The 12403-nt window shown below is 52.7% G+C and overlaps 1 protein-coding gene across 2 annotated transcripts; it reads right to left on the reverse strand.

The window, feature by feature from the left end:
• Positions 1-1333: 1333 nt before the first annotated feature.
• Positions 1334-12316, reverse strand: NOSIP (nitric oxide synthase interacting protein). Of its 2 annotated transcripts, XM_052655879.1 has the most exons (10): positions 12197-12302; positions 5894-6128; positions 5264-5433; positions 4571-4676; positions 3662-3743; positions 3096-3258; positions 2881-2999; positions 2519-2706; positions 2295-2403; positions 1334-2130 (listed from the first exon to the last, which is right to left on the reverse strand). In XM_052655879.1, the coding sequence occupies exons 3-10, from the start codon at positions 5331-5333 to the stop codon at positions 2059-2061; spliced, it is 909 nt and encodes a 302-aa protein (XP_052511839.1). In that variant the 5' UTR covers positions 5334-5433; positions 5894-6128; positions 12197-12302; the 3' UTR covers positions 1334-2058. The 2 variants fall into 2 exon arrangements, with proteins under 2 accessions (XP_052511839.1, XP_052511841.1); XM_052655881.1 differs by lacking the exon at positions 5894-6128 and having other exon boundaries at positions 12197-12316.
• Positions 12317-12403: the final 87 nt, after the last annotated feature.

The raw sequence follows: 12403 nt of genomic DNA on the forward strand, positions 1-12403 counted from the left end.
AAGTTCTTATTAGCCCTTCTTGCAGTCAATCCCTCCTGCTCCCCTAGACACCAACAGTTTGCTCCCTGTCTATATAGTTTTCCCTTTCTAGAAAAGTCTCCCCATTAAAAAATCTCAACCAGTAATTATAATTGTCCTAAAATGCTGTCTGTGGGCTAGCTGATGCTGACGGTCAAGATGAGTGCCACCCCCCCCCCATGCCCATTTCTTGCTCTAAACTGTAGACCAGCATCTAGAGAACCTCTGCTGAGAAAAGACAAAATTTGTCTCCACTTCCCGTTCCTCCCTTCAGCTTCTGCTGTGGTCTGACTCTTGCTTCCTCTCCTTGTTACATTTGAAATCTAAAAGAAAACCTCTTAGAGCCAAGACCTTGACTTGCACCCCACCCCTCCCAGGAAAGGGTATCTCAAAGGGCCTGTGAATTAAGGAGTGAGATTTGAGCTCCTTGTGGAAATCTGGGATTTCCAAGTTGCACCTTTAAGTCTTTATTTGGGGTGGTGAGTGGCCTGTACCACACATAAACAGGATTGGAGTCATTGGGTGGATGTGGTCCCAAGAGAAAAGACTCTGGGTGGTTATAGGCTCTTAGGAAGGACAGGGATTGGGGGTGTTTAGGGAGGGCTGATCTCTTTTCATTCTGGGTATAAAGGGATGGGGTGAAAGCTTGCTACAGTGGAGAGGTGTGTGGGTGGCCATGTGTAAAGTCTGAGGGAGGAGGAAGCGTAAAATGATGGGGGGATGGGCAGGACTGAACGAGGGTATCCAGAGGTGGCTGATCTCTGGGGGAACCTGGGTTCAGCTATCGCCTTGAGCAGTGTGACTTTGTGCAAGCTTCCTCAGCCTCAGTGAGCTATTCTGCAAAATGGGTACAAGCATTCTTCCCTCAAGATTGTGGCCAGGACTCACACACACTGTAGACCGACAGGCCCAGAGGGCAAGGGCTCCTTGAGTGTCAGCAGCACCTGAGCTAGTTTCTGGAGACTGGGATCCCAAGGGCAGGGCATGAAGGTTCTAGAAATGTCTGAGGGAGGAAATGCTGGGTTTTGGGGGCTCCCCAGAGTGCAAGCAAGGATGCTCCACCCTCCTACTGATAACTTTTCCCTGCAGCACCCCAGATGCACCCACTGGTCCTACACCAGACATGAGCTTGCCCAGCATTCAAGGACACTTATGAATCTCGTCTGGGCTTTAGATGACAAGACCATTTTCCAAAATGAAAGGGCAGTGACTGTTCAATAAACGGAGCACTATGTGCATGGAAATCTCTTTGGTGGAAAAAACTCCTGTGAGAAAGACCTGGCAGAGGAAGAGCTGGAAGGACAGAACCCGGGGATCGCTCTGAGAGGCAGGACTTCCAGTCTTTATTTTTACACTCTTTGCCATATTTTGCAGCTTTTAGCTCTGGTTCTCCACACTGCACAGGGTCTGTTTCTCTTACTCAACGGTTATTAAAAACATAGCTTGAAAGGGCCCCCCTGCTCTCCCAGCCGAGTCCGAGCTCCAGGCAGGTCCACCAGACCGGGTTGCTCTGACCTCCTCCCACTCTTCACACCCACCTGCTGCCTCTGGGCTTTTGCACTTGCGGTTTCCTCTTCCTCTCCACCCTCCAGCCTTCAGGTGGCGGGGGAGGGGGTGTTCCTCACAGCCTTCTCTAGACTGGATGCCTTTCTCGCACAGACACAGCACTTCATTACCTTTGGGTGTCTTATTACACTTTGCAATGGGAGACACGTGCCGCTGAAGCTCCCAGGCTTCAAATTTGGTTTAACTCAAAAGGAATGCGCGCGGATTTCCATTTAGCCCGTTAACGTGGCGCCCTCCGGTGGTCGCCGCTCATATTCCGACTTGCGGCCACTCAACCCATTTACATCTGTGCGTTTGCATTCCACTCAGACTTCACTCTTAACGTGAGACCACACCAAACATTCCTAGCCCACGCTTTCAAAGCACAGTCATTCCGGAGCGCACGCCATTCCCGGGCTCCTGGGCTCCGGTGCAGTGAATGAAGGCGCCACATGGCCAGTCGCGTCCAAGCCCCTTTTATTTGGTTTCCCACGCTCAGGCCTGCATGACCGGCCGGGACTTCTCCGCCTGCAGCTTCACTCCGGAGCCCGCAAAGCCCGTGCCGCCCTGTAGGAGGAGAGGGCGCCATGAGGGTTCCCTAGCTGCGGAGGTGAGGCTGATCCCTGGCCCCTGGCTTGATGAGGGCGGGGCTAAGACAAAGGGGCGGGGCCTCTGGCAGGAGGGCGGGGTTACCGGAAGGCCAGGGGGCGGGGAGGAGGGGCGCCACTCACCCGCTGCAGCACGATGATGTCGCGGTCTGTGAGCTTCTCCCCAGTCACCGGGTCCACCATGTCCTTGCGAATCAGCTTCTCCACGCACTCCAGGGTGACCACCGCCCCACTGTGGTGAAGGTGAGGGTGAGGGGGTGAGGATCAGGGGCCCCGCCCCAGACAGTGGGCCACACCCACACCCACCGCGTCCAGCATGTCCCTGGGCTGTCCCCTTGACGACTCACGAGGGCCGCAGCACGGCGCACGGCGTGGCGTTGCTCAGGCTGTCGCGGGTCACGGCGCACACGTAGCGCTCACTGCGCGTGATGAGCCCCACGCGGTCCACGGAGCTGTCCAGCGGCGTGAAGCGCACCGGTGTCAAGTCGGACATGCGCAGCGGCTTCCCGGACATGGGGCAGGTCACGATGCGCGACTGGGGGTGGGGGTGGGAGAAGGAGGCAGGGTCAGCAAGTGGCGCTGGAGCCAGGTGGTGGGAGGATGGGGAGGGGGCCTTCAGGACCCTGGTTTGGGCAGGGGGTCGGAGAGGTGAACCTGGCCCTCTCTGGCAAAGAGGACGCACGGGCACGTGCTGGGGTACGGGTCTCACCGGCTTCTCCAGCTTTGTGGCCTTCGCCTCGGGAGTCAGCGACGGGATCCAGAAACTGGGCAGCGCTTTGTCCTTGTCTTTGCCTGCGGGGCCCGCACTGGACCCGGGTTGGGCATCGTCTGCAGCGGCGAGGGGCTGGGATGCCGCACCCACAGAGGCACCTGTGGGACCCCCCCCCCCCCCCACCTACCTGTAGACTCATCTCTCTCTCTCACCTGGGCCGTTCCCTGCTGAGGCGGCCTTGGGCGTGAAGGGGTTGAGGGGCCGGCTCACGATGGCCGCCTCCTTTTCCAGAAAGCCGCGCACGTGGTCCTGCGCCGCTGCCCGCTGCAGCTCCTTCTGCTCCTCTCGCCTGGCGCCCCGCTGCTTCTCGTAGGCCTGCAGGTGGCCAGGGAGCAGTGAGCCGGGCACTCTTCTGTGGGTTTGGGGCACCCTAGGTGGGGGCGGGGTGGCTCTCTGAATTTAAAGGAGGGTAAACCGGGACACACGCAGGGGACACTCCGGGCAGAGGCTCTGTTTGGTGCACAGTCATATGCTGTGTGTCTCTGCTGCCTCGGCTGGTTCCTCCTCCCATCAAGTGTAGGACACCCAAACCATTTCCCATTTAGCTGGTTTGGGACTCGGTGGCTTCTCTGTCCCTTGGCAGCAGTGGTCAACAGCTTGGCTGGAGACAGACCACCAGAGCTCAAACCCTGCCTCTGTCACTGATGAGCTCTGTGGCCTCTAGAAAGTGCTGTGACATCTCCTGGCCTCAGTTTCTTCACCCATAAAACGGGCTCACCTTCATCTGCCGGGCAATTTCCTTCTTCTGGTGCAAAATGTACTCCAGGATTGCTTCCCGCTCATATAGGTAGCCATCTGGGCTGCAAAGAGAAGAGAGGATGAGAAAGCATGGCCAGCAGTTAACAGCCACCTGCCAAACATCAGCTCCCTGTCCTGGAGACCCCCTAAGCATCTTACAGGCAGCAGCTCACTCAGGGATCTGCTTAGCTCTGAGGTGACTGTGCCGTTTGTAATGTGCTCCAAAGGGTAGGGGAAAATCTTCTGCCATAAAGGGTTAGCTCAGGAGGCCAAGGTTGTCCACACCCTGCATATTCCAACCAAAGGACTGGCCTGTGCCTGGCTCCTGGAAGGGTACTCCTAAGTCCTTGGAATGTCCCGCCTGGTAAGGGTTTGCCTGGGGGGTATGGCTAATGTGGCATCAGCTGGATCTCTGCAGTCAAGTGAGGGAAGTGAAGTCGCTCAGTCGTCTCTGACTCTTTTCGACCCCATGGACTGTAGCAAGCTCCTCTGTCCATGGAATTTTCCAGGCAAAGGTACTAGAGTGGGTTGCCATTTCCTTCTCCAGGGGATCTTCCCAACCCAGGGATCAAACCTGGGTATCCCACATTGCAGGTAGACACTTTACCATGTGAGTCACCAGGGAAGCTTCTGCAATCAAGAGGCAGATAACAGGAAGCACTCCACAAACAATTACGGGCTGGCAGTGTTCCAGGAGCCCTACCCTCTATTATGAACGTATTCTCTTCCACACCCCACGAAGCATACTAGGATCGTGCCCAGGTATCAGAGGGAAACACCGAGGCTCCGGGAGGGTAGGTGGCTTACCTAGGGCACCCTGGCTGTACAGCCCCTCCAGCGGTTCCCTTGCCCTTTGCCCCCTGACAGCCCACTCACGTGCCCAGCTTACGTGACGACAGGGTCGTGGCAGGGCTGCAGCGAGAGGCAGCAGCAGTCGAAGTCCTTGACGGCATCCCGGCTCAGTCGAATGTTCTGGGTGCCATAGCCTGAGGCCGCTGGGGACAGGATCACACAAAGGGATGGAGAGACAGGGGATGCGCCCTTGTGCAACCCCGGAGAGAAAGGCACAGCGAGGACACAGCGGAGGTGGGGGGCACTTGTGCAGTCAGGAGCTTGTGCCCGGGGTCTGTGTGTCAGGGGCGGGGCACACCCACAGCAGGTGTTCATCCCCAGAGGGTAAGTGACAGACAGACAGGCTCTGAGGCAGCCTGAGAGCCAGCTGGGGGAAGAGGCTCGTGGCTGACTCCCCTCAGGCCTTCTGGCTCTGGGAACAAGCTCAAGTGCCCGCCCCTCTCTGGGCCTCAGTTTCCCTTTCTGGAATATGGGCTGACAGCACTGATTCCTTCCTCTGTGGGTGTTTAGGAGGCTTAGATGAATTCAAGCAGGAAGGCACTTAATGTACAAGGCAGGGAAAAGGTTGTTGGCTTGTGTGGGCTGTTATGTCTCTGGTTATGACCATCAGTCACATGGGCTGTGTTAACAGGGTCAGGAGAAAGACACGCATACCAAGCTCAACCAGAGGGGCAACGTGAGCAACCTGGGCATTATGGGGTCCATTTGCCCCCCTCGCCAAACCCAGTACCTGTGTCCTTCTTTTTCTCATGGTAGGTGTAGACGGCCCCCGCTGTGCAGTTCTTGCCGTGCCGCGTCATCCCCGGGGGGAGGAAGAGGTAGCTGCAAGGTGGTGGTGACCGGAGGGAGCCCAAGAGAGGACTGGATCTTTATGGTTCCTGATCTGACCTGATGGGGAAGCTGGGAGTGGGGCAGGGGAAGACAGTTTTCCACTCATTAAATGGTTAAGAAAGGCCTCTACCCTCAAAAAAAAAGAAAAAAAAAAAGCACTCCATCCTGAAAAAGGCCTGAAGTTTGCTTCTGGAAGTGGTGTTGGAAGGGGCACAAGTTGCGAGTTATCCTGAGGTGGTGGAAGGAGGGTTACGTGCTATCTGACGGAAAGTTCTGGCATCCGAGGCGATGGGTGGGGCAAGAACACACATGGGAGACCGAAGCGCCCGGCAGATGCTCTGGGTTCTCGAGTGCGTGTGGATGCTACACGCGCATTTCAACTGAGCGCGTCTGGATTCGCTTAGGTGCAGCGTGCCTGTTGCTCAAATTGTTCCCTCACGTATCATTCGTGTTGGAATAAATTCCGAGTTTTCAAAATAAGTGTTAGAGGGAGAACGGACTGGTAAATCAACCAGAAAAACCCAGTTACCTTGATAGGAAAACGCGCCAAGGGTGAGAACAGGCGAGTTACAGGAGCGGCCCAAGACGGACGGGTGGATGCCTCAAGCTCCCCTCACAGGAGAGCCACGATGGGACATCACTATGCTCCTCTCTCCAGGGCGGCGGGCGGCGCTGTGAGCGCGTGCCAAGACCAGGGTGAGGGCTGGCGAGAGGCGCCCCGCAGGGGATGCTGGGGGACTTCCACAAAGCGAGTGGAGGCGATTCTGCACAGAGACGACACCCACTAGGGCGCATGTCCGAGGATGTTCACAGTGGTGTCGTTTATCCTGGGGGGTAGCTGAAGGCAACTGAATATCCCGCCCTGGTGGAACGGCCAGTGACTGCCCACCAAGGAGACCACCCAGCAGTGAGGTGCAACTGACTGGGTGTGTACAGGCATCATGGGTGGATCTTAAAACCATGACGCTGGGCGAAAAGAAAGAAAACAATCTACACGTGCCCCAAACAATACATTTTGAACACCTGCAAACAAAAGGGTCATGTATATAACAATGGCTGCCCACGGAAGGGAGGGGATTGACTAGGGGACGGATGCACGCATGCTTGGTCGCTTCAGTCCTGTCCCACTCTGAGGCCCCATGGACTGCAGCCCACCAGGCTCCTCTGTCAATGGGATTCTCCAAGCCAGATATAGGAGTGGGCTGCCATGCCCTCCTCCAGGGGATCTTCCCAACCCAGGGACTGAACCCACATCTCCTACATCTCCTACATTGGTAGGCAGGGTCTTTACCGGCTAGTGGAAGACTAGGGGGATTACAAGAGTAAGCCCCTTTTAACAAGAGTAAATCAATCGAACAAGCTGAGGGTTGATGGGATCAATGGAATAAGACCTTCTGCCTGGCCTGGGCCCTCTCCTAGCTGGGACGGGTAATTCCCTTTCAGAGCCCTTTGGTAAGAGGTGCGCAGATCCATGGGCTGTACCTGACGTTAACTGGATGGCTGTGTGGACTAAATGAAGTCATACACAGAGTCTGGCATATGGAATGTTCAGGAAATTATTCTCCCCAGTTCTCCGGCTGCAAGGAGGATCCAGAAGGTAGGGGTGGGGGCACCACCAGGGGCTCCCAAAATATGAAAAAGCAACTTCATCTTTATTTCCCTGGTTTGTGATGCTTTCAGAAACTTGCCTTTCTCTTTCAAAACATAAACCTCTTCTGGAACTTATGGGCCTTGCACGCCCCCTACTGGCGTCTCCCTCCCAGTAGGTACATTTACAGGGAATAGATGCAAAGACCCGTAAGGACGCAGTTGATGTGTTTTGACAGATGCATACACCCTCCTAACTACACCCCAATTGCGATGTGGAACATTCCTGTCACTCCAGCCGCGGCCACTGTGCTGCGTGCAGAGGTTGACCTTGGTGAAACACCCCAACTCGACCCACGGCCCCTCCTCCGGCTTCCCCTCACCCCCCAGCTTTGGAGCAGGTGGCCGGCACCTGCCGCCTCCCCGGCTCACCTGCCAGCCCCCTCCTCTGCCCTGGCCCCCTGGCTTCCGCCCCCGTCCCCCCACCCATCACCACTCATGAAGGTCGAGTTCGCCTCCGCAGGGACAAATTCCCCACTCTATTCTTAGTTGTCAACTGCCTTGACCCTCCGTGGTATTTGGCACTGGGCTGCTTGTCTTGTGGCCAAGCTCTTTGGCTTTGTAGACTGGGACATTTTCTGAGAAGAGAGGAACCGCTAGAGAGGGATCATTGCTTCTCTGGGCTGTCACGGGAATAAGCACAAGGGACACTGCTTGACCCCTGACCCCCAGGCCAACTCCCCGCGGCCTCATCTCATCAATCGTCTAACTTCAGCCACCCTCTGAGGTCTGTTTCATCGGCATCTCCACTTTGGAGAGAGGCAAATGGAGGGACAGAAGTGAAGCCACTTGCTTAGGCCAGTGGTTCTCCAAGTAAGGTCTGTGGAGACGCCAGGGGTCCCTAAGATACTTTCAGGGGGCCCACAGAACGATTTCCATGACACCAGTATGTGTTTGCCTCTGTTCCTCTCATTCCCTAATGAGTGTCTGCTGGAGTTTTCCAGAGGCTGGGCAACTTGTGCTTGTACAACCCTGGCTTTAAAAGATGTCTGGTACAGAGTGAAAGAAGCCAGGTACAAAAGGCCCTATTGTTGATTCCGTTTATATGAAAGGTCCAGAATGGGCAGATCCATAGAAACAGAAAGGAGACTGGTGGCTGCCACCTGCTGGGAGAAGAGAGGACGGGAATGGGGAGTGGCTGCTAAGGGGGATGGGGTTTCTTTCTGCAGTGATGAAAATGTCCTGAAATCAGAAAGTGGAGATGGTTACCAAAATAGTGATTATATGAAAAACCAGAGTTGTATACTTTAAATAGATGAATTTTTTGTTATATGAGCATTTCAATAAAGACCCTTTCATGTCTGTTTTCATCTTATAAGGCAAATCTTTTTTCCATTGGCTGCACTTGTGGCTTGCAGGATCTTAGTTTCCAGACCAGGGATCGAACCCAGGCCTTCAGCAGTGGAAGTGCGGAATCCTAACCAGTGGACCACCAGGGAACTCCCCTGATGTGGCAAACTGTGATGGATCGAACTTCCACAAACAAAAGCTCTTTGGAGTCCTTGCTGATTTTTAAGATCCTGAGACCAAGAAGTTTGAGAACCGCTGACTGGGGTGGGCAGGTTTATGGTCTCCTCAGTTAGGACAGGCTCAGAAAACAGAACTACCACCACCTGCTGTCACTAGCACTTCAGAGAGGACACGGCCAAGGAAGAGCAGCTATTACCTATCAACCTTCCCCTCTTACAGAGGAGAAACCAGGCCCATGGAGCCCCCCTGGCAACAGAGCTGGACTTGAACCCGGGCACCGGGGCTCCAGAGCCGCCCCCTCAGTCACGTGACAGCTGGCAGTCCTCCCGGGGAGGCCACAATCCAAGAATAAAGGCTAATCCGCTCCCATTCTCCTACGAAATCTTCAAAATCCACAGTCTAGTCCACTCTTTTAGTATGTCTCGACTCAGAACAATTTTCACTGGAGGAACTTGTCCTACATTTAGATTTCATAAAATTTACAGGAGCAAATGTACAATCACACGTCCTGGTTGCACCAGACATACTTAAAAGTTTCCCAGGGACTGAAGCCAGTATTGGTGCTTGAATGTAAATTAATTAAAATGAAGTGATTAAAAAAAAAATACAGTCCCTCGGGGCCCTGAGACAAGTATCAAAGTGCGCCACAGCCTCTGGGGACTCGTGGCTACTGTGTTTAAAAAACATGATCACGATACTACGGATGCATTAATAATTCCTTAATATCATCTACTATCCAGCTGGTATTCAAATCTCCCTTATTATCCCCCCAGGTCTTTTTCTGCAGTCGATTTGTTTGAGTCCTCAATCTCCTGAGGTCAGAGATCCCTCTTAGAACTAAAGGATGAGAAAAATAAAGAACTAAAGGATGCTACAAGTCCCCTCCCGAGAAGAGCATGGGGTCACATGGATGCTGCTGGCTATCCCAGGGGGTGCAGGCCTGTGTTAAGGGAACCCAAAGGGCTAATTACATTCAAGGAACTCACAGACAGATATAGGAAGTATCGGAAGCAGGAAGGAGGGAGGCTCCCTAAAAGCAAAAAGGGAACATCTGAGATTTTTCTATTAATAGTAACTGGTATTCATCTAAGAGGTCTGGTAAACCCAGCCCTGTTATAAGGCTTTTATACATGTTAACTCCACTGAATCCCAGGGCTTCCCTGATAGCTCAGTTGGTGGAGGCTACCCACTCCAGTATTCTTGGGCTTCCCTGGTGGCTCAGACGTTAAAGAATCCACCTGCAATGTGGGAGACCTGGGTTCGATCCCTGGGTTGGGAGGATCCCTTGGAGAAGGGAATGGCTATCTACTCCAGTATTCTGGCCTAGAGAATACAGTCCATGGGGTTGGAAAGAGTCCACCAAGCGACATTCACTTTCGCTTAGGGAGAAGGCGCCCAGTGCAGCCGGGGGTTGACCCAGGCATCTGCGTCTGTGGCCGAGGCCATCGCTGGTGCTGCCTGGCTGCAGGTAGCCCCAGGCTCTGTGCTGACTCTCAGTGTGGAATGGGGCAGCTCCTACAGGCAGGGCCTGGCTCCACTCCTGGACATCCCTGTGGATGGGCCTGGTCCTCCCCCTACCCAACCCTGGAAATCCCATCCGCTTCCTCCTCCCAGGCCCCATCAGGAAGCCTGAGGTAGGTATTCCTGATGCTCTGACAATGCCCTGATTTACCTCCATTACAGCCATCTCAGAATTTCTCCCTCCAGACTAGGAGTCCCCTAGAGGTGGGGCCCGGGCTGGACTCTAGGCTGGGTCTCAGCACTGCCTGGCACCTGGGGGTGGGGGCTGGGCACAGAGATGGCATGAGAGTATCAGTTAATGACTTCCAACAATAGGGCCCAGGTAGGTGTGTAATCAATAAAACGAACCACCCATCCAGTCAATACATCACAAAAGCACTATAATAACAGAAATGACTGGACTTCCCTGGTGGTCCAGTGACAAGAAGACTTTGTGCTCGCAATGCCGAGGACCCGGGTTTGATCCCACATGCCACCATGAAGATCGAAGATCTCATATGCCACAACTAAAAGCCACCACAGCCAAATAAACAAACAAATATTTTAAAAGAAAAAAAAAAAACAGGATGGTGTGGAGGGGGAGCCTGTTAGAAATTAAGACGAATTTAAAAGACAAAACAATTATTTGAATTGATTCTGATTTAAACAACTGACATTTTTATTAGGGTTGCTTTTGTAAGTATTATGATAATAGTATGATAATTATGATATAATATGATTATGATAATAGTATTATGGCCATGGAAGAAAATGTTCCCGCTTTTTTGTGTGCCTGTATGCTTTTTAAAATTAAAAAAAAAATTGCTGAAACATTTTTAAAAAGTTGAAGTATAGTTAGTTTAGTGTTGTGAAAATGTCTCTGCTTTTTACACATGTATCCTAAAGTATTTAGGGGTGACATGTCACGATAGACAGGCTTTGCCTTATATATTAAAAAAAATACCCAGCCAGTATGGCAAAAGTATTAATAAACAGAAACTCTGGCCTTAGGAATTTTTATATTATGATCCCACTTTTATGTAAGTTGTGTTAGATAGGAAGTTAGACATGAGCAACGAGGGGAAGCCTGGCTGAAAGGGATGCAAGCCGTCTCTAAACTCCGAGACACAGCCAGGAGAGCTCACAAATATGCTACAAATATAACCACAGAGACTTTTCAACTCCTGCACATGTATCCTATTCACACAGTGGATATAACATGACCGCAGGGGCCTCTCCAAGTAATCTTACCTGCGGTTAGGCAGTTAGGAGCCTATTAAGACATAACCAACACAGCCTGAAGCTATACAACTTATAATTATCATTTGGCCTTGAGTGTATGCCCATTTTTATTCCCTTTCATTGACTGATGGTCGGTACAAGCCCTACTTTGAACGGGGCAAAGCCAAAAGGAGGAGACTGAAGTGTAAAAAGGGAAGCCAAGAGGGCTTGACAGGAAGGATGAGGAGGACTCCTACGGAGTGCTGGATTAATAAAAGATTATCTGCTTGAGCTGAATGGAGCTGTAACTTGTCTGTTGTTCTACACCTTTTCGTCCGTTGCTCCAAATTTTTGTTGCCACGCGACAAGAACGGAGGAAGAGAAAGAAACTAACCTGACAGGTGGGACATTTTCATAATAAAATATTAAAGTAAAACTGCTTTAAGGATCCATCAAGGCCTCAGTTCACAACGAATCAGCAGTACCATCAAGGTGAGAACCTATGACTGCCTAACCCCAAAGCTCCACAGAGGAAAACGTTAACCTACAGCAACTCCAAGAGGGAAGGGCCTGTCAAAAAGGTGCAAGGAGGCAGCGGCGGCGACTGCACAACCCTTCCCCGCTCTCCCCATCACGGTCTGAGAAACTGAGGCCACGAAAGTGGTGGTGGTGGTGGGGGGCTTGCTTCTCATTCAATATCACTCCTTAGACATCCAGGAGTCCCAGTCTCTTCCGTGCCCTGGGATCCGCAGCCCATTCGTCTGCACTGGAATTAACACTCTCGGGAGAACTGTCGAATGAAGGTTTGGCTACCTAAAGGGATTTAAAGAACCTCCAATTCGGCTTCAAACTTGAGGCACCTAGAGTGCTCTATTAATAACTGCCAGGAAGTCAGGATTTCAATATATTGTCCCAGTCTCCCTCAGGACCACAAGACTCTTGCCCACGGGAAGGCAATCGCACTAACAGTATTCTTCTACCGCCTGGAACTCACCTCACAGACGACCCCTCTTTCCTCGGTGGCTACTTCAACAGTACCCCTATACCGGAAAGGAGCGCTGTTTTCCCTCTCCGCTCCGACGCTTCCGCCCGGCGAAGAAACCGGAAGTAGTTCTGCCCCTAGAGGCGGAGATAGCTCTTCTGGCTTAGTATATTCTCCCTTCTTTTTTTTCCTCCCTCCGGAAACGTGAGTGGCAACTCG

Source organism: Budorcas taxicolor, chromosome 18, assembly GCF_023091745.1.
Source record: "Budorcas taxicolor isolate Tak-1 chromosome 18, Takin1.1, whole genome shotgun sequence".
Classification (NCBI taxonomy): Eukaryota; Metazoa; Chordata; class Mammalia; order Artiodactyla; family Bovidae; genus Budorcas; species Budorcas taxicolor.